Raw genomic sequence first — 23,551 nt, forward strand, 5'->3', positions numbered from 1 at the left:
GTTTCAAAATATTTAAATTTGCTTATATTCTAGCCAAAACAAAACAAATAAGCCTTTCTCCAGAAGAAAAATATTAAAGGAAATACTGTTATTCCTTGCTCTGTTAAACATCATTTGGGAAATATTGATTTAAAAAAAAATCTCAGAAGTACTAATAATTTTAACTTCAACTAATAATCGTTTGTAATAATCGTGATTACAATTATGACCAAAATAATCGTGGTTATGATTTTTCCCAAAATCGAGCAGCCCTAGGACGAACTCATTGTACATTGCTGAGCACTGTATATTCAAAATGAAGATGTTTTCTATTAGTATTGTGGTGTCACGTTGGTCTACATTGTATACAACCAAAAATCTTATAGAAATGTTTGGATCAATTTTCAAAGCAGGTTATAAAAAGCCTGCTCAAAAATTGATCACTTGTGGTTGTATCTGTGCCTGTTGAGAATGCAGTGTAAATGTGTCTTCACACTGACAGCAATTAAATCATTCTGCTCAGACGTTCATCTGCAGTGTGCAGTTACATCATCTCCACTGTCTTCACTCACACTCACAGCAAACCATTCTGTCACGCTACTTCAAAGATGCACAGTTACAATCATAATATAACACACAGTTAGTTCCCAAAACCGTGCATTCAATTAATTTTTAATTAGGTTTCAATTAAGCAGTGCAAACGATTCCATTGTTGTTTCTGATTTGGAATTATTTCTTGTTGAGTTAATCTTACAAAACAGTTTTCTTCTATTTTTTTTTTTTTTTTTCATTAATGAACATAATTGAACCCATGTGTGCTGTTTTCATTCACTCGGGTGATTTTGAGTCTTAATTTGGCCACAACTTTCTCTGTTTCAGCAAATTGAATGATTGTTGGTGACAATACTTATTAAAATGCTTTAAAAACTGTTGAAAATTCAACAATGGACAAATTTACTACCCTTTCATTATGTTCGTGGCTGTTTTTGCCCCATTGACTTTCATCATAAAGACATTTTTTGATTGCAAAGTTAAAACACCATATAATCATGCATCCTTGATTGTTGCTGCTTTATTTTATAGTCTATTTACAACACAAGGGTTAAAAGAGCATTATGATTATGGCCACGGAGTGAACTGGCTGTCCTTCAAGGGCCACTTTTAATGGTCATCGGCACATCACTGTGCATTAAAAAGTTCATATAGTTTAAGTTGTATTGCCAGTGGTCACCATTGCTCATGCCGCCTCAAATCTCCAGCGCTTTGCCACTCTTCAAGTCACTTTGTTGCTGTAGATTAGTATGAACGTTACTTTGAGTTGACATGAATAGGTCACCTATTAGTACATTTGCAAGTAACTTAATGGCTAGACTGTTTAAATCAGATGCCAAATTGGTCACCCTAGATTGACACACTTGTATTTATTTAGGAATTAGGTATCACCAACGTTTGATCTGTCAAGCCTCTATCACCTTAAAGCATATTTTATTAGAATATGAAATTTAAAAGAGCTCTCGTCACATTTGTTTTTATACTCAGAGCACTTTGATGGATGTTTATAAAATTTAAAAAAGCAAAAAAAAAAAAATATTGAAAATGTATATATATTGTTCATTCATTCATTTTCTTGTCAGCTTAGTCCCTTTATTAATCTGGGGTCGCCACAGCGGAATGAAATTTACCTACCCAATTCACCTGTATTACATGTTTTTAGACTGTGGGGGAAACCAGAGCACCCGGAGGAAACCCACGCGAACGCAGTGAGAACATGCAAACTCCACACAGAAACCTCAACTAAGCCGAGGTTCGAACCAGCGACCCAGTGAGGCGACAGTTTGCTGTGAGGCGACAGCACTACCTACTGCGTCACTGCGTCGCCCTTATATAATGTTGTTAATGTAAATTTTTATTTATTTATATCTATTAATTTATTTACGTTGTATCACCTCTTGTTTAAATTCGAAGATGGTATTAAAGTTACTATGTAATAATACTCTAATAATAACTCTATGTTGATCTTGCTATAAAATAGCCACTTGTGGCAATAAATAAACAAGCAAGAATCAATAAGAAAAGTAAAATCATGAGTAAAGTGAAATAATATGGAAACTGTCAACTAATTTAAACTTTTTAAAGAGCCCCTATTGTGGGTTTTTAAAAATGACCTCCCGTGTTGTGTGTAACACAGCTCTAAGTGAAGTGAAATATCCAGTTAAGGCTTAAGTCTGAAAGTGCAGTGTTTAAAGCAATTGATTCATTTACAAAAGAGTCGACTCATATTGCTTCAAACGAGTGGTCTTGATAACGAGTCTTTAGCTGCTTCGGTGTGATGTCGATACGAAACTTACGCCCCGCCCAATTGTTGTGAGCGCAACCCCGGGAAAATTGAAATCGCGGCCCCACCCTCAAACACAGTAGCAGATCCCAGTTGAATCAAGTCATTCAGTCAGACGATGTGCTCAGCTGGATATTATTAGAAGTTTGAGGGGAAAGTTAGTGTTATTTTCTCTACCCAATCGGCCGTTTGTTAAAGGAAGGATCAGAAACACTGAAACAGAAACTGAAAAACTGAAACAGAAACACTATTGATGTATGAAACTTTGTCATAGCCGACAGGAACTGTATTAGTACATGGATCATAGATCCGTTTCTTCCTCTATTTCCCAAGTGTAAGTAAGTGCGATTGAAATGGCTGCCTCCTTGTTTTCTCTAGCTTGCAAATGATGTATTTAATTGTGTTTTGTTACTTGTAACTGCGTGTACTGTATCTGGTTAACTCTATATTCTCATATCGCGTCTAATGCCATGATGAAAACGCGACACGTGTCGATTTGTTTACTGATTTAAATGCGTTTGTGAGCTCCCGTTCCACTGCTGTTTGTCATTGCTTTGGCCACTGTCAGCTGTTCCTACACGCACAGCGGTCAAGTTTCAGAATAGTTCAGCTTTTGCCACCATGTGGATTAGTACTAAATGTGTGTCATCATGGTTAAGAATAGAGTAATATGCTGGTGTTTAACTGCATTGCTTTAATGCACTCATGCATTGGCCTCACACACATACATGTGAACATCTGTCTACTTTACTGAATTTGTCATGGCAGCACGGTGGCGCAGTGGGTAGCACGATCACCTCACAGCAAGAAGGTTGTCGGTTTAAGCCTTGGCTGGGTCAGTTGGCATTTTAGTGTGGAGTTTGCATATTCTCTACGTGTTCATGTAGGTTTGCTCCAGTTTCCCCTACAGTCCAAAGACATGCAGTACAGGTGAATTGGGCAAGTAAAATTTTTCCGTAGTGTATTTGTGTGAATGAGTGTGTATGGATGTTTCCCAGTGATGGGTTGCAGCTGGAAGGGCATCCGCTGCCTAAAACATACGCTGGATATGCTGAAAAGAAAATTAACAAATGAATTTGTCCCTAACAATTCTCAATAAAATATCAATACTATGTCAAATCATTTTATTATTTAATCATGTCAACAGTTTCAAGTATTTAATGACATTTTAATGTCAAATTCAATTTGTACCACTTTACTGTAGTTGAGATCAAGAAAAAATTAAAATAAAACACAACTTTTGACCTTTGTGGTGTATTTAAATAACACAGAATAAATAAATGAATGCAATCATAAAGATCTTGCTGCTTTGTTTCTGATTAATGTTGATTTTCATAAATTCTTTGTTTATGATTTGAGTCTTACTTATCTGCAAGGCGTTAAGCATCATTGCCGCTGTTGTTATGCAGATACACAACCAATACTCTTTAAAGCAAGTCAGGAAGGTTAGCATCATCCATTTTGTAAGAGTGACAGAAATGCTGCTGGCGGTAAAGCGGTGGATGCTGGTAGCTTCAGGAGACACTCGCTCTGCAGCTCACTGTAGGGAACAGATGGGCATGATGATGCATCAGTCCATTGGCTCGCTTGCCACATTAAGGCATATTGTCTGGCAAGTGACCATTCCGTCTTAAGCAACCTGATGACAAACCTGCTGAGAATAATATTAATAAAACCTTCATCAGATGTGTTCGAAAGTGCTCTGTCTTTTGCATTACAAAGCAAAATCCTAAGATAACTGGTTTTAAAGCACATTTATATATTCTGAACAGAAGTGCTGCATATTTAAACAGGGTTTGTCATGCTAAACTGAATTTTCTTCAAAGTTTTGAGCGACATCATAATAATGCAGTAGAAAAATGAGGCGGGTGAAGCTACATTTGACCTTTTTCCTCCACCTGGATATTGAAACATTTAATAAATATCTTTTTTTTTCTAACTTTCTTTAATGTTTTTTAAACATTTACACACAGTGACTTACAAATTCTGACCTACAAACATTTACACAACAATTGACAATAAAAATAACATACAAACAATACATAAAAAAGGAAAATGACAATAAATACATACAATAAGTCAATAATAAAAAAAAATTAAGAAAATACAAACAAAACAAAAAAAAAATTAGGAAAATAGAAACCAAATACTGACCTTTAGTTTTAATCTAAATTAATAGTAGAATTTAGATCTTTAAAATAATCTATGAAAGGTTGACAGATTTGATAGAATTTGTCTTCTTTCTTTTTTTATGGAGAATCTGATTATCTCCCGTTTTAAATGTTTCATTGCTTCCCTCATTAGATGTAGGATCAGCTTTCTGTTTACAGTTTAACAATATTAATCTCTGTGCTAAATTAATCAATTTTTGCTTATGTTTGAATACATGCACCATGTACAACACACTGTCTTTCATACATGTTTTGCATATTTTGCGACTGATACAAGATGCGAGCGACTCGGCGTGATCTCTGTCATGTGTATTTATGGAGGAATTTATTTTATTACCAATTGTATCATTTCTACAGTGGACAATTATTTTTCCCCTTTAAAAAAGGAAATTGCTAAATTTTGTAAAGATGTTGATTTAAAATGTGTTTTCTGTACTGATAAAGAGGAAAGCATTGTTCTTTTTTTATGATTGTGTTTTTACATAATTATTTTGGTGTGATCTTTTTTAAACGGAGTCTGAATATTGAGTTAGAATTAAAAGAAAAAGGTGTTTTATTTATTACGAGAATGCAGTTGATTTCAAGATTTGGTCTGTTGTTAATTTGCACATTATATATGGAATATTTATGCATCAATGTAAATTGGCAGTGAAAAAAATTATTTTACTCACTTTAAAATAGAAATAGGTCATTACCTGTGTATGATAGAAGAAACAAGAAATACCAAAGCAAAAAGAATAGTTAATGATCTTAAAGCCTTAAATCTTTCTTTGAATAATTTTGTATTATATTGATGTCAATTTCATGCTATGTTATTGCACTGTATAATCTGTGTTCTAAAATTTCTATAAAAAATATATTTTTAAAAACTACCATGGAATAATAAAACATAATAGATTGCTTAGAGGTTTTTAATTTAATGCACAGACCACAATTTGCTTGTAAATAAAATGTATATTTTAATTAATAGTATCAATTAATATAATAATAATATAGTATTTATTATTAAATAATAATAAAAACAAATTCTTATGTAAGATAACAAAATGTAACAGTGTAACAAAAATAGATAAAGTTAGTTAGTTAGTTAGTTAGTTAGTTAGTTAGTTAGTTAGTTAGGGTGTGTGTGTGTGGGGGAGGGGTAAGAATTCCATATATATATGTCCATATATGTTCCAGAAAACATATTTCTAAAGGTACTGTTGACTTAAAATTTGCAAAGTAAACAATATTAATTAGTTTACAAATTAAGTTATGTGTAATAAAATGGAATGACACAAATGAAAAAGTATTGAACACATGAAGAAAGGAAGATGAAGGCAGTGAAAGCCCAGACTGCAGCTGAAATCTCTCAGTAATTATTCAGTAACCTTCTGCCCTTCTTCATTGTAAATGAATATTCGCTGCTTCAGTCCAGCATCTACATTAGCAGGATGATGAAGATGAAACCAGGGTGGACATTTCAGCAATACAGTGATCCAAGACAGCCAAATAAACTCTTAAATGATTTCAGAAAAAGAAAATCAAGCTGTAGTATGGCCTATACAGTGCTCAGCGTATATAAGTACATCCCTCCCAAATCTTTTAAATTCATATTTTTAATAGGAAGGTATAGTATGATATTTGTGCATATGCATTAGATTAGTCAGTACTGAACCCAAATCTAGAGCTTATCTAACAAAATAACTTATGATGATGGTCCAAAAACTAGTACACCCAAATTTATGTTGTAAAAAATAATAAATAAAAAAATTTAAAAAGAGGAAAAATCAAGAAAAGCAAAAAAATAGAAACATTTAGTTGAAATTTTGTAGGTTGTAATTTATTTTGCAATATTTTTCTTGAATTGTATTATCGTTCCATTTCTAAATATGTTTAGTGACTAAAATATTATTTTAATAAATATATCTGTTTAAAAAATCTGTTTTCTCCTAAATCTGTTATATTCACTGAGAATTAGAGAGAAATATTCATTTTCTAAATGGGGTGTACACAATTATGCTGAGCACTGTAGATAGCCTAGCCGCTGTAAATTTTTACCAAGATTTTTTAATCTTGGTCTAACTGTGGCAAATCACTTCCGCGTCCACTATAATCTCCTCTATTCACACTTTCTCACTGACAAAATCCTGTCTTCACTCCTAGCAAGCTAATTATATGAATGTAAACTGTAATGTTGTTCATCAAAATTTACTGTGGCGCGATTGACTAGTTTTGGGATTATAGATTAGGCTATTTTTCGCCTGTCAGGACACCAGTTCATCTAGTTGCTTTGATGTATTGACTCCCCCTGTCTTTTCCTTTAGAAGCAGAGCTCACATTATCACCTGCGGGTTGCCCCACCCCCAATACACACACTAATTATCATCAGTTATGACCCAACCAACCCCCGCACTCCAGCCCCAATTTTTTCTGGTTATTAAATAGCAGACGTGGTATAATGTTATTTTCAGTCAGCAAGTCACCAACAACATACTCAAATATATTGGTTTATTAAAAAACGAATTTCGTGATTCCAACCTGTGAAGACAATCCACATCCTCGAAGTACTTATAATTACTACTTGTAATCTGGGATATTTTAGAGAGTCTTGGATCACGTGATCATTGTACCACCTGACCCCTGCAGATAATTGCAGGCTAGTTACCATGGAAACGTGCAAGTATATGAACAGATCCAAACAGAATGTTATGTGTTGTCATCTTGAAATTACAATCATCATGAAATGGCCAAAATAGACACTGACACAGTGAAGACACGTTATTGGTTAAACCTAAACTGAATTTGGCACTGCAAATCTGTCTAAACATGGGCGTCACGGTGGCTCAGTGGGTAGCACGATCACCTAACAGCAAGAAGGTCGCTGGTTTGAGCTTTGACTGTGTCGGTTGGCATTTCTATGTGGAGTTTGCATGTTCTCCCGCATGGGTTTCCTCTGGGTGCTCTGGTTTCCCCTACAGTCCAAAGACGTGGTATAGGTCAGACCCCATAGTTTTTTCGCGATTCCACGATTGCTGAATTTAACGCAAAATCAACCAAAAATCGCAAATTTTGGCGATACCGCAAAATTCTTAATTAAATGTAAATAATCTTATAAAACATCAAATTCCAAACCGTATAATCCAAATATATTTATTTCAGTTTGCAATTAAATGTTTTACATGTCTTATAAACGTTGCATATGCAGCGCACAAGATGTATTTAAGTGTCTCTCAAAAAATTACGTCTCACCTGCGCCCTCACAAGCATTACACATTACATGGGGGCGGGGGTGTTGTGCAGCCTGTGCAGTAAGCAAACGTGGATGAAGCGTGAGTGATTCACAATTGAAGTCAATGCAAAGATGCGATTAGACATCCTGGGGTGCAAATTGGGCATTTTGTGCGTTTGACGTGCTTCAGACTGCAAAATAAAGCGTGAGCAAACATCTAAAAAACGGAGCAATGGAACAGACAGAACAGCAAGCAGCTTACAATGATGGAGTCTGGTTCAAGTATGACGGCAGCTGGACTTGACCAAATTGAAAGACATTATTAGTTTTTACACGTATGGCTGATATCATAATGTTCATGACATCGATTGGTGATTTCGTTTAACTCTTTCCCTGCAGTTAACGAGAGAAAATCGAAATGCTTCCCTGCGATGAGTTATTACGGCAATCCGTGTTTTAGGTGTATTATGGTAGGGGAACCAATAATGCTGCTTTCACACCAGGCAGGGAAGAAGTGTCAAGCGCGAGTGATTTACAAGTTAAGTCAATGCAAAGATACGAATAGACATCCTGCAGCCGATTATCGTGAATGAGGCGGCGCGAGTGATGTGATTCTCGTGAATACAGTGATTTGAGTTGAGCGTTTTGCATGATTGACAAGCTTAATGGGCGTATCGCGTGTTTTGCGCAAAACACTCAAAGTCGAAAATCTAAACTACAGCGGATATTCATGCTGCGTTACCCAATCATTTGCTCTTGTGGGGGTTTTGATTATGACATAGCGCCTGTTGTTGGTGTCCTGGGGGAAAATCCTCCTGCCTACACTGACAGCATTGACAACAGTTGATCAATCTGGGCTCAGCTCAGTCAGAAGCACTGCTGAAAACCTCCATCATCCAAGTTAAGTCTCTGGAGGAGTTTATGAGCTCACAGAGCTGAGTGCACCGCTGAAATGATCTAGTTGACTCAGACACGACTCCAAACAAATTGACGCTGTTATTTTATTCTTCATAAAGCACATAAACACAGTTATTTTCTCAATAAAATCCATGTTAGCCATTTAGCAATGAAGCTACATTGAAGCAGATTTGACGCGGATATGAAGAACATTTGACGCGCGAATAAATCGAGTAAACTCAAAATGTTCACGTGTCTATTTACACGTGATTTATCCGTGCGTTCCGTGTCTGGTGTAAACACAGCATAACGCGTTTTCTGAGTGAGGTGCATGTCAGATGCTGTGAGGAGCGAAATCTGAGAGAGAAAAGTTTGTGCATAAAAATTATACAGCCTTACTTTGGCTTAATCCCTATCGTTTTAGATCTGTCTTCTAAAAAGAAGTGGCACACCTAACATAGTAGGCTACCTAATAGGTAAATAAGATTATATATATATCATTTTTTATATTTATATACTTTAATCGCTAAATTGTCCGCACATTTCTGGGAATTACCGCCACAAAATCAGTCATTTTTATCACAAAAAATCACAACAACAAAAAAATCGTGAAAAACTAGGGGGTGTGATAGGTGAATTGTGTAAGCTAAATTGTCCATAGTGGATGTGTGTGAATGAATGTGTATGGATGTTTCCCAGTGATGGGTTGCAACTGGAAGGGCATCTGCTGTGTGAAACATATGCTGGATAAGTTTATCATAAGATTATTAAAGGGAATAAGCCAGAAAGAAAATGAATGAATAATGAAATGAAAGCTCTCTAAATGGCCATTTTCACTGTGTTTGGTTTAAAACTTGACTATCAGTGTAAATTGATTGAATCTTGCATGAAGACAAGTGAAAACAGAACATACAAAGCTATTTGTTGGATTAAAAGCCGTCAAAGAAAGTAAAACAAATAATAATTGAGGTTAAGTGTGGATTAATTATCTGTGCTGATCCACAGCCTTCCTGCTTTTCTAAGGAACTGGTGTACAGCTCTCAGAAGACGAGCCAGACACCATGTGCCACCTACTCTGGTGGGCATGAGTGGGATTTGGCTGCCATAGACACTTTGAATGCAGAGTTTAAATTTCACTCCTGAATGGGAGCTGATCTCTTCTCATCAGTGAGAAAGTTCTATTTTTGATAGCATCAGTGTGTATGGAGGTTCCAGTCCATGGACACGCAGAACAAACCAATGATCCTCTGCTTGGGTGCAGCGTCACTCTTTATGCTTCTGTTACTGCTGCACAGTCATTGGCTCCTCTGTTCTTTGGCCTCACTTGACTGCAGACATCATCCATCATGACACATACAGTGTAGCTTTTATATTTTCACCATGCTTTCTTATGATGCTCACTGTCCTGCTTTACAGTGCTAGTGTATACATAAAGCTAGTCTTCTTCTACACTACTGTCAATAGAGCAATCCAACATATGCAAGATCTTTGCACCTGTTTGAGTGTTTAGCTGCAGCCAAAATTGTTTTATTTTTGTTTACATGAGAGCCTACATTTGCCAGAGATGGGTTGCGGCTGGAAGGAAATCTGCTGCGTAAAAACTTGCTGGATAAGTTGGCGGTTCATTCCGCTGTGGCGACCCCGGATTAATAAAGGGACTAAGCCAACAAGAAATTGAATGAATGAATGAATGAATGAGAGCCTGCATACAGATCACAGTAGCTATGTTTTGAATATGCGTATAAAAAACAGTTGATGGAAATGCCAAGATGCGCATCAATTTTGAAAATCCGCATAAAATCGTATGCGCATAACTGAGTAAGATAAACTTTTTATTAGATAAGACTAGATGCGCTTAACTATAATGGAAACACTTTTACCAAACAAATTCTAGTATGATTATTAAAAAAGTCATCTGATTTTGTTGTAAGAGATCATATGATGATGAAAATGTGTGTGAATGGACAAACCAGCAGGCTGAGCAGATTGTAAAACATCTGAAATGCTGTTTTGACTTTTTTAAAATGCCGTAACCGTCTTAAAATTACTGTTATTATATTATTAATTTCCTCCACAACTGTCAAGAGCATCTGTACTCCGCGTCTCACGCCTTCAAACGCCATCACACGTTCATTGCGTGTCGGTAATTGTCTTCTGAGGTGCAGGTCATTTATTAAATAAAGAAAAGATTCACACAGCTTCTCCTACTGCAGCAAATTCCATTTTTACTTTTGATATTTGGCGCCAGTTAATCAGCAAGTGACAATTTTATTCTCTTTGACTCGTTGGGTGGAAACGGCACTTTATTTACATGCCTTTTATGCGATATTCCAGTTTTGCGCAAAAATTTTATTGACGTTTCTGTATGGAAACATAACTAATGTTCATCAACAGAAGAGCACGAATGTACTGTATGTGCAGTTTGCCTGATTTTTACTTCATGTATTTTTAATTAACGTAATTTGTCCATGTTAACGCTCTTTTTGTGTCAGCCATTGTTTCACATTCAGAAAAGAAACAGCAACATACTACTGCAGAAGGCAAAAAAACAATAACACCCACATTGACGAGTGCTTGTGTGAGGGGATTAGAAGAACCAGCAACTCTGGTTAAGGATGAATGTGTTGAGTGCGCAAATATTACTGCTTGTTCAAGTATATTTTGGGCTTATGCCTTTCATCAGCCTTATCTAACTAAACATGTTGACATTTGAATTTCTTCACATGAAAACATTAAATGTGCCACTATAAGTAGATGTCTAGCACAGTGTGATCTGTAACCTTAAAAATAACGCATCTCAAGTAATTACACTTGAGCATTTTTCTGGCTGGCCACACATTTCTGGAAAACAGAGGCAAGAATATCTATGATTGCCCTCAGATTAGTCTTCTGGACTATAGACCATTTTAATGTGGTGATATCATTGACCCATAAACATGTCCTGCTTGTTATTAAACTATTTCATAACAGTAACATGGCAATCCAATCATAACTTAATGTTAAAACAGCTATCATAACATTATTGATCAATATGTGGCTCTTTTTGGATTCTTGGAAGCTATAGAAATTAAAAATGTAAAACAGGAAATACATTGGGACCATTGTTTCTGTTTATACACATGCATCATATTATGCAGAAGTTTTTTTTTTTCTTCCATTCAGCTTGCGGTATGAACTTCCATTAAACAACACTCTTCCAGCAGTTCATAGTTTCATCCAATATCTCGTTTGTCACGGGGAGCATGCTGGAAATGATTCTGAATGAAAGAGAAAGTGCCAAAGTGCAGTTAAAGTCAACAAACTAGAAACTGAAACACCCAAAATTACATGAAACTCCAGAGGAAATGTGAATAGCGCGGTGACGCGATGACATTAATCAGATTATGTGCTATAACATGTAAAACGGGATCATGAAAGGAACATTCAAAAGCAACTCATGTAAACAACTTAATTTATATTATTGTCTTAATTAGATTAAGGCAAATAATCAGATTACTGATGTCCAGTGGTGGAAAGAGTACTGAAAATTCATACTCAAGTAAAAGTACCATTACTTGCCTAAAAATGTAGTGCAAGTAGAGTAAAAGTATCTGGTGTAAATATTACTCAAAGTATGAGTAAAAAGTAGCCATTTTAAAAATACTCAAGAGTAGTGAGTATTACACAGTGAAAAGCTGATGCATTTACATCTAATTTGTGGATGTGTGTAAACGTAATATTCTGTAGTGCATCTAGTTATTGCCCAGCAGGCACACAACATCATCAGCGTCTAGGTACAACATTATATTGATGTCCAAAAACGACATCAAATGATGTTGATATTTGGAGGATTTTAGGTTGTTTTAGAAAGTGACCAAAATCCAACTTCGTGCCGACGTCTTAAACCAACGTCATATTGACGTCAAATACTGAAATTTATTCATCAGGTATGGCAAGTAAAATCCAACATCTGATAGATGAGTCCCCACAACGTCAAGCTGTAACATCATTGGAGGTTGATATTTGGTTGGTTTTAGGGTGAACGTTAGACAGTGACGTTGAGTTCTGACGTCAACCCGATTTTTCATTCCAAACAAAATGCAACGTCCTCACAACGTTAGGTTACAACGTCAGTCTGTCATGTTGATGTCTTGTGCCTGCTGGATGTTTAAGGCCATTTTGGTAATCATACAGTAAACATCCGTCATTTTCTCATCAGTGACATGCATCTAAACAGTCTCTGGGCCAATGCGTGTAAAGATTTTGGACATGTTCTTGTACACTTTTAATGCCAAACAATTTGCTGCAGTTATGAATTGCTCATGTCTTGAGGTAGTTCAGTATGATGTGATTTACTTCCTGTGTGTGATTTGATTGGTGAAATCACAGAACAGATTTTTTAAATCCCCATAGACAAGAAAAAGTAGTGACTGCAGGTTGAAGGAAAGTAGTGAAGTAAAAGTACAGATACAGCACTAAAAATGCACTCAAGAGAAAGTAAAAATACACATTTTTAAAACTACAATTCCTGAGAAAAACTACTCGACTGCAGTAATTTGAGTGTTTGTAATTAGTTACGTTAGACCACTGCTGATTTCCATGTAAACGTATTTATTGGGTGTGCTCAATTTAGAGAATTGTCTTAATCATTAATGTCTCAAAATTGTCACAGCAAGTATTCCAGATAATAATACTATGAAAAATGTGTTCACTCTTTGTTCAAATCTCCTAAAACAAACTTTTTTTTTTTGGTCAGATCTTGTACTTAAGTCAGTCAAAATGGTTTGTCCTTCATATTGCATGAAGTTTGGACATTAACAGTTCCACATTCGCAACGTAAATAAACCTCCCTGCTTATAATCAGTTGTATTTCAGACAGTCATTCAGATGTGTTTAATGGAGCATTAGTATGCGCTTTGAACACTGTGAATTATTGATTCCAGCTGAAATCATAACGAGGTGATGGATTTCTCACAGATCTTTGAATTGCAGCCTAGAGCCGGGCATGTTGGAAAGAATCTCTCTCATTATTCCAAAGCCATTATTATCATAAACCACCTCAAGATATGGAGAAATGCGCATGAAAGACTTATTGCGTTCAAAAGTAGCGCTCACATTTGGCCATTTCTTCAATATTAGCAGCCTCAGAGACAGAGCTGCGTCGATTTGAACAGAAGTTGATCTTCAGCTAGTTTGCTAGTCTTCTTTTTGAGGCAGATTACAGCTGTGCGTTGGCCGGGATGGTCTCTGTGCAGATGCGAGTGGGTCCGGTGGGCATCTCACACCGGCTGTTTGAAATATAAATGAATCGATCTTAACACTGGCTCACTTCAGAATGGGAGGAGCACCTCGTCTCCCCTTCTCTCTCCCTCTCTCTCTCTCTCTCTTAGTCTGTGTCTCCCTGACTCTACCAGTCACTGACGTGTTGCTTCCAGAGAAACTATCGCTCTGTATCCAAACACTCCAGCGAGTGATGCGGGAGAGAGCAGCGCTGCTTGTGTCTTGAAGCCAGGGACATTTGTGCGCCGGTCTGCTTTTGCTGGTCTATTCGTTTTCACTCTTTTCCTCACCGCCGCCTCCTCAAACATCTCCCCTGTTGTGTGGAGACGTCTGCGGGCTCCGGATCAAGCTTGATCTCCTCTCTCGCGCCGTGTGCGTGTGAAAGGGCTTTAATCGGAGGAGATGATCGGGGTAAACAGCGTTCAGGGGACCGGAAAGGTCCGTATGCGGGCCGGCGGCTCCGTCAAGTACGGAAGGGAGGAGTCGGTCAGGCGTCAACCCCAGCATCGCTCCAAGTCTCTCAAAGTGTCCAATTCTGCCGAATTCAACACTGGACTGCCCAAGAAGGAGAAGGTAACGAGCCTGGCGTTTGCTGTGGTGTTTGTGTGCCTGCAGTGGAGATGATTTCTTTTGGCATTGTGATGCTGTATTAACAATGATCTCTCTGGGATTTTTGGACATAACTATTGGCATGCTGTGCTGCTTTCTCACACACACACTTCATGTAGCGCTGTTAATAAGTGCAGCCCTTGTGTTGTAGTTCAGTGGGATGCGATTGTGCCTGCAGCACTGGACGCAACACTTGCACTCAAAGAAATGCTGCATTTCCCACCGGACCAGACATGTCTGTGTCCTTACACTGGATTTATGTCTGTACCTGAAGGCAAAAAGGCAGCGATTTGCTTCTTAAAGTGATGGATGGTTTGGTGACGGCTGTTTGGTCGTTTGCACCGGTTATTGAATGAGATGCATGCTGTTCCGAACATCTGTTATTTTGATGGCATTAACGTGTCACCTTGACCCGCGTTAACAGCATCTCTCTGTTTTATTGGCCACTGTGTTTGATTCTTGATTTACGCCAGCATTACCCTCCACGGTGGAACTCGCTCCCTCTTTCACACCCGTGTGTTTGCTGTTGTGCCGTTAACACTGTTCCTCTGATGTGTCTGCTGTCCTGCGGGCGGTATCCCGCTGCCACACACACATCTCATGTGAGAGAGGAACATGGCTTTGTGTTTGTACACATATGAACATTGACACTCCTCACTTTGAGAGTATTGAAATGGGAAAATAGATACACAGAGAGCGGAGGATGTGGATCAATTTGGTTTGGATTAAAGAAAGCTGATGATTTAGTTAGATTAGGTGCAGTTATTCTCTTGTTCTGCTTTTAAATAATCACTGCTATTATTTCAATGAAATCTATACCATTATTATAATATCAATGTTTTCATTGGTTGAACATGTAGATTTATTCTAGATGCTCTTTGTCTCGTTTATTTGCACAGCGCAGTATGGATTTTTCAGGAAGCGTTGTGCGAAGTCGATCGGTGGTGCATTTCCCAAAAGCATTGTTGGCCAACTGAGGTCGCAAGTTCCACCGTTATCAACATAGATCAACAATTCCGTGTTTTTTTTCTCTCTGAATTCCTAGCTTCAGCAAACATTAGCACAACAGCATCGCAGACGAGTGTATTTGGAAGCTCTCAACCTTGAAGCGGGACACTGTCTTGCATAGACATACGCATAAACAAAATACGCTGGCTTCCAAACAATCGATTTGTGCTGGGACAACATGAAGTAATTGAGTAAACTTGTTTGTTTATTTATTTATTTATTTGTTTATTTCTTTTTATTTCCTCTTATTTATTCATTTATTTTATTTATTTATTTTTTATTTATTTTTATTTATTTATTTATTTTTTTTACATTTTTTTTTTACTTTACAAATTTAGGTAGATTAAACATAAAAAAATAAGTTGTCCAAACAGCATATATTTTGAGTAAAGCCAGCATACGCTTAAAGTAAACTATATTTTTAATGTTATGCATATACAGGGTGTCCGCGGGGTCTTAAAAAGTAATTAAAGTTGATCAATCAATTGTGGGAAATTTAAGACCCTTAAAAGGTATTAAAAAGTCTTACTCGGGTTTTTACAAGGTCTCAAATTTTGTTCAAGCGCTGTCCAAAGTGTTTGACTCCATAAAAGCATAAATATATTTCTTTTCCTTTAATATTAACAACGACGTGCTCGATTTACATGATTGGTTCAGGCCTAGGTGCGTCCGGCCAAGCTTCTATCACATAATTTGCGACAAACGCGGGAAGGGGATGTGACGCTCTCCACATGTAGCGAAACCATAGAGCGAAACAGACGGCAAAATGGGTAAATGTAAGTTTGCGTACTCCTGGTTGAAGAAAGACGAGTTTAAATAATGGCTGAAGCCTGTCGCTGAAAACAACTGCGTAATTTATTCATTCAAGCTTTGTTTCTTCTTTAGATTAGCTGAGGCATATTGCATGATTTTGCTCCATTGATTTATTTAACTACAACTGTTTATAAACAACTGTTTATTAAGTTAAAGGTTTAATATTGATTAAGTGGCGATGAAGTCTTAAAATATTCTGAGAAGGTCTTTCAAAAGTCTTAAAAAGGGTATTGAAATTACCTGGATTCCTGCATATACCCTGATATACATATTCAATGCCGTGTCTGTTAGTTTGTTTTGAGAGTTAAAGCATGCTTTTTAAAGAGTGTGCATGTGCGTACTGGCTCTAGCACCATGACAGACCCCCAGACTGATGTGAACGAATCTGGATATTAAAGCAAAGTTATGTAGAACAAAAGACGTCCTTAGACGTCATTGCCATTAGTTACCGTACGTTCACACCGAAAGCGGCAAGAGCGTCCAAGGTCGCTCTGGCCGCCCTGGCGACAACGCTCTCTGCCTTCAGCTCCTGCGGCGAGAGCGTCAAAACTCGCTACATTGATCTCATATTTAAAGGAGCCGTTGCAGCATATCAGTTACATTCCTGCATAAAACATGTTTCTAGCGTAAAAATGTTGCGCACTTCTTATCAAATTCATACAACAATGGAAGATCAATTTGCGTGTGGTGTGGCTTTGCTCAATTTATCCAATATGTGTCCATATGTCTGAAATATCCTGAAGCAGCAGTACTGTTTTGTACTGTCACATCGCGTGAGATTCCCACTTTTTTAAGATAAATTTATATATCATTAATGAACATCAGTAACTCGCCAGTAACTTATTTAATGTATGTTTCTGTAGGAAAAAAATTTAAATAATTGGAAATCCGGCGACCGCAATAATCAAACCCTTGGGAACAACTGTGGTCGGAACCAAAGTTCACTGGTCTGTGTTCTCTGAATTGCTATCAAGCGATGGACGTCTTCATTCTGATTGCTTGCCGCCGAACCGCGTCATAGCTCATTATCATAAAGTTGACTTCATTTCAACTCTCCTCGACGCTCACGCCGGCGAAGACGCGCCGCGCCGCGCTGCTCCTCGCCGCTTATCGCTGCCTATCGCCGCCGGCTCTCATTGAAAATGAATGACATCCGGCTACTTTGACGCTCTCGCCGCTTTCGGTGTGAACTTACGGTTACAGTAAAAAACACACATTGGTTTTGATCTTAAATTTTTAAACTGCAAATGTTACTGTATCACCCCTCTGCCTACAGCACATGACGTATGACTTTGTGGCTTAAATGACGTAGATACAGCACCATTTGGGAAACAATGCATTGTACTACGGTAGATAATTGCAACACTGATCTGAAATGATAAGGAGACAGAAAAAAAAACACAGCAAAAGTATACACTCATTGGCCACATTATTAGTTACACCTTATTAATACCGGGTCGGACCCCGTTTAACTGCCTTAATCCTTTGTGGCGTAGATTCAACAAGATACTGCAAGTATTCCTCAGAGATTTTGCTCCATGTTGACATGAGAGCATCACGCAGTTGCTGCAGATGTGTTGACTGGACATCCATAATGCGAATCTCCCGTTCCACCACATCCCAAAGGTGCTCTATTGGATTAGGGTCTGGTGACTGTGGAGGCCATTTAAGTACAGTGAACTCATTGTCATTTTCAAAGTCTGAGATGATTCACACTTAATGACATGGCACGTTATCCTGCTGGAAGTAGCCATCCGAAGATGGGTACACTGTGGTCAAAAAGGGATGGACATGGTCAGCAACAATTCTCAGGTAGGCTGTGGCATTGACACGATGCTCAGTTGATACTAAAGGGTCCAAAGTGTGCCAAGAAAATATTCTTCACACCATTACACCACCACCAGCCTGAAATGTTGATACAAGGCAGGATTGTTCCATGCTTTCATGTTGTTGATGCCAAATTCTGACCCTACCATCCGAATGTCGAAGCAGAATTTTTTTCCAATCTTCTGTTGTCTAAATTTGGTGAGCCTGTGTGAATTGCAGCTTCAGTTTCCTGTTTTTAGCTGACAGGTGTGGCACCCGGTGTGGTCTTCTGCTGCTGTAGCCCATCCACCTCAAGGTTGGACGTGTTGTGTGTTCAGAGATGCTCTTCTGCATACCTCGGTTGTAATGAGTGGTTATTTAAGTTACTATTGCCTTTCCATCCGCTGGAACCAGTCTGGCCATTCTCCTCTGACCACAACAAGGCATTTGCGCCCACAGAACTGTCGCTCACTGGATATTTTCACATTATCAGACCATTCTCTGTAAACTCTAGAGATGGTTGTGCGTGAAAATCCCAGTAGATCAGCAGTTTCTGAAATACTCAGACCTGCTTGTCTGGCACCAGCAACATTGCCACGTCACTTAAATCCCCTTTCTTCCCCAATCTGATGCTCGGTTTGAACTACAGAAGATCATCTTGACCATGTCTACATGCCTAAATGCGTTTAGTTGCTGCCATGTGATTGGCTGATTAGAAATTAGTGTTAACAAGCAGTTGGACAGGTGTACATAATAAAGTGGCCGGTGAGTGTATATTGGAGCACTGGCAACAAGCCTGTTGAACATGGCTCATATTCATTTCTCAATATTAATTATTGGTATTATACGACGAATCACTAAAACAATAGTGGCAATATTATACAGTGTGATAGATCACACACCTCTAGTCAATACCGGTAGTAATAAAAGTTCAGTCCAAACACATGCGCTATAGGAGAATTGGGTAAACAGAGTGTTTGTGTGAATGTGAGAGTGTGTATGGGTATTTTCCAGTACTGGCTTGCTGCTGGAAGGGCATCCACTGTGTAAAACATAAGCTGGAATAGTTGGCGATTCCTTCCGCTGTGGTGACTTCTGATAAATCAGAGACTAAGCCAAAGGAAAATGAATAAGAATTAGGAAAAAGAAATGTTATGCCATTTGCCATCAGTGTTGCTTGATTGATAGTAATAGTTATATCTCATACAAAAACTGAATACTCTGACCTTGCCGTTATTAAATTTTATTTAGTCTTGCCTGATAATGTTCCTGTAATAGTCCCTGTCCTACCTGACTAGTTTGCTAATTGAATTTCACCAGAATATCAATTGAAAAATCATTCCCAGGCAGCAAAGAATTCTGCAGATTTGGCTTAAGGCTGGCACATCAGGCATTTATCCCGCTCTGGCATATAGCATGTCGGCCAAACATGGCCCAGATTTGACAGAGGTGGCACTGTGTTTAAGGCGGAACACAAGCCATGGGCCAGATGTCAAATAAAGTATTTAGCCCATGTGTTAAAAATTGATCTGTGGGCCACGTGCGTTTGGCCAATCTTGACCCATACTTAAAATACATTTCAATAATATTTTGAGTAAAGAAATATTTTGATGCACAAAGTCATTTTCATCTTTCTGTTTGCATCTTCGGCGGTTCATTCCGCTGTGGCGACCCCTGATTAATAAAGAGACTAAGCCGACAAGAAAGTAAATGAATGAATGAATGTTTGCATCTTCTAATGCCTTCATTTTAATCCAGGACACAATTAAGATTTGTTAATCTATTGCTTCCTGTAAACTGGCGTCGCCACAGCGGAATAAACCGCCAACTTATCCAGCATATTTTAATGCTGCGGATACCCTTCCAGCTGCAACCCAGTAATGGGAAACACCCAAGCCCACTCATTCACACACATACACTACTGACAATTTTAGCTTACCCAATTCACCTGTACCGCATGTCTTTGGACTGTTTGGACACCAACGCAGGGAGAACATGCAAACTCCCCACAAAAAAGCCGGGGACCGAACTGGCGACCTTCTTGCTGTGAGACGATTGTGCTACCTACACTGCGCCACCGTGAAAACCTACATATATTTCATTCATTCATTTTCTTGTCGGCTTAGTCCCTTTATTAATCTGGGGTCGCCACAGCGGAATGAACCACCAACTTATCCAGCAAGTTTTTACGCAGCGGATGCCCTTCCAGCCGCAACCCATCTCATGGAAACATCCACACACACATTCACACACACACTCATACAATACGGACAATTTAGCCTACCCAATTCACCTGTACCACATGTCTTTGGACTGTGGGGGAAACCGGAGCACCCGGAGGAAATCCACGCGAACGCAGGGAGAAAATGCAAACTCCACACAGAAATGCCAACTGAGGTTCGAACCAGCAACCCAGCGACCTTCTTGCTGTGAGGCGACAGAACTACCTACTTCGCCACTGCCTCGCCCCCCTACATATATTTTATAAACAAAATTATTATTTTGCAAATGATATTATTATTCACAATTACTAACCATTACCATTATTAACGCACCTAAAGCGTAATGCATTATGGGTTTATCAGTTTCAGTGCAGTCGTGACACACCTTTGGCTTCCAGACAATGGCCAAACATGGGCCATAGCTGGCCCAGTTCAGGCAAAGTTATTGGTTATTATCTTGGCTGAGACTAGGCCCCCATGTTTGGCCCTTACGTGGAAGCCAGATTTGGTCCAGTCATGTACCGTAATTCACTGCGGCATGTGGGCCAAGCAAAAGCTGATAATGTGGGCCAGAGAAATTTTGCTATGTAGGTTGCATTTGATAATTCACATGCAGGCACAGCTTTTTAAGTGCACGTATCAACATTCAAACATATATTACTGTTCAAAACTTTACAAGCAGCCATCTGTCCGAAAGCACAGACTGCCTTTTCTTTTGTATAGGTACCAGGACACCTAGTTACACTCCGATCATGTGATTTAATTTATAAAATCATTTAAAAAAAGAAGCTATGTGGGTGTGTGTTGCAGTGCACAAGCATCGTGTGTCATCTAGCAGCTTCACGTAACATCAACTGACGTGTGTTTAGTGTTATGAGACGCTGACTGTTATGAGATATCAGCCGCTTGAGTGTCTAACATGGGTCACATCAGTGTTACGGGGAGGTTACTTCATGTGAAATGTGTATCAGATGACAACGGAGTACGTTTGCGCTTTTAATCTGGCATACTCATGAATGTAGCGAAGCCTTTTTTGGTCATTTGAAACCCGCATGAATGTATAGCGCGCTTCAGGACATACGCAGGAGGCTTGAATAAGTCATTGTGGATAATGTTCTTGCTAACAAATGAGATTTCTGCAGCATTTTGATGTTTGGCTTGACCTTTTCACTCATTCATCATGCAGAGCGAATTCTTTACAGGAATCCGAGTGTGTATTTGCATAAATAGTGCAAATATAAATCGTGTGACATTTTCACAAGGAATTTCACTGATGGCATTTCATCAGAAAGATCCATTAGTGTCCAGGGGAGAGACAGTTTCTCATCATTCTGTGCTGACTGACTTCATAATAACTCAATGTATTTAATTAAAGACCACAAGCAAAGTAATAGTTTTACACTGCAATGATGTCATGCGTAACATAAGATACATTTCATGTTTTAAGAATGGATATTTAAACATATATTTCTGGTAAAGTTGAATTATGTTAAAATTCTATGTGTGGTATACTAAGACTTTGTGTTTTTTTTTCTGTTTTTATTTTCCCCCATGCAGTCATTGTATAACTCCATCAAGAACGAGAAGCTGGAATGGGCTGTGTAAGTACTCATTTACCAACAATACTCCTCTTTTTTCTGTATATATGTATATATATATATATATATATATATATATATATATATATATATATATATATATATATATATATATATATATATATATATATATATATGGCATTAGGCCAGCACATTATATAATTTCAGCATCGATATCGCAATGCGTGCATCCACAGTAGGGTATATGCATTAGTATGCAGAAGATTTATTTTACATTTTTTAGCAACCTGAGTCAAATGCTTTCGGTGAACTGTACTCCATTACAAAACTGGCGCGTTTAAGGCCTGTTTTCTTTAAAAATGATTGATCATCACTGGCTGATTGATATACAATATAATGTGGGTCTCAGAATGTACATGAAGCACTGCATTAAATTTTTTTTTTTCTGCGCCATGTCTTTAAAATATGAACATTTATTTTACCCCAGTATTCTCTATGGAGTTACTCCATTAGCCAGTTGATCTTTAGGGGCGCGTGCGTGTCAACAGCTTTTCACCTCACTTTACGCTTGAACATAGTGAACATACGCTTGTATGTAGTTTCATATGAAATTATTACTCCAGTCATTTTTGCTTTTATTACTATTACCATTGGTGATGATGATAATAATAATAATAATAATAATAATAATTAATAATAATTAATATTAGAGTGATTTCAAAAGGATCATGTGACTGAAGACTGGAGTAATGAAAAATGATCTTTAAAATCACTGGAATAAATTATTAAATTAAATGATAATTTTGAATTATTATTATTTTTTAAGTGCGATAGTATTTCACAATTTTACAATTTGTACTGTATTTGGTGAGCAAGAGAAGCTTCTTTTTTTTTAATTTAAATCCTACTTACCCCAAATTTTGGACCGGTGGTGTATATACATTTTTTTTTTTGTCCAAATATCTACATTTCAAAGATTATTTTGCTTTTCCTCTGGCAGATTATTTTGCTTTGTTTTGGAAAAACTCTTAATTTTGCCCTATTTCTTCTGAAGTTAAAAACTAAAAACACTTTTACTCATTCTAAGAATTTAAAGTTATTTGGACTGAAAACAAAGTACAAAGCAAAGCAAAGTAAGAAAAGCATTTTTTGCATTTTGATTATTCCGTTTCCGTACATAAAACTATATGTATATCGCAAAATTCATTGCAGAAAATTTAAATATCGCAACATCAGATTTTTTCAATATCGTGCAGCCCTAAATGGCAATACAAGTTTATGTTCGGATGTCATAAATAAAGATTATAATTTAAGATATTGCAAAAAAATGCTGTTTTTTTATCTATTCTTTTCAACCATTGGAATTATAAATACAATGCATATACAGTTGAAGTCAGTACATAGTATTTTACTAGATATTTTTCAAGTTACTAGTGTTCAGCTTAAAGTGCAATTTAAAGGCTTAACTCGGTTATTAAAATTGGTTTTACTAGGCAAGTTTGGGTAATTAGACAAGTCATTGTATAACACTGTGTTGTTCTGTAGATGCCCCATAAGGGTGCTAATAATAGTGACCTTAAAATGGTTTTTAAAAAATTAAAAACTGCTTTTATTCCAGCCAAAATAAAACAAAATAAAATTTTCTCTAAAAGAAAAAATATTATAGGAAATACTGTGAAAAC

At 37.5% G+C, this 23,551-nt stretch overlaps 2 protein-coding genes across 6 annotated transcripts in view; both read left to right on the forward strand.

The window, feature by feature from the left end:
* Positions 1-23,551, forward strand: part of tln1 (talin 1) — a 1,269,505-nt gene that overhangs the window by 1,080,829 nt on the left and 165,125 nt on the right. The gene's annotated exons all lie outside the window — the stretch shown is intronic.
* Positions 1-23,551, forward strand: part of psd3l (pleckstrin and Sec7 domain containing 3, like) — a 246,352-nt gene that overhangs the window by 171,787 nt on the left and 51,014 nt on the right. For all 5 annotated transcript variants that reach the window (XR_015500753.1, XM_087270097.1, XM_087270100.1 and 2 more), the window contains one exon: positions 21,868-21,911. Coding sequence is in view for 4 of the 5 variants with exons in the window: in XM_087270097.1 (XP_087126223.1) it covers positions 21,868-21,911 (44 nt within the window). In the remaining variant the exon portion in view is untranslated. The remainder of the gene's footprint in view (positions 1-21,867; positions 21,912-23,551) is intronic.

Source organism: Danio rerio, chromosome 10 (assembly GCF_052040795.2).
Source record: "Danio rerio strain M-AB ecotype USA chromosome 10, GRCz13ab, whole genome shotgun sequence".
NCBI lineage: Eukaryota > Metazoa > Chordata > Actinopteri > Cypriniformes > Danionidae > Danio > Danio rerio.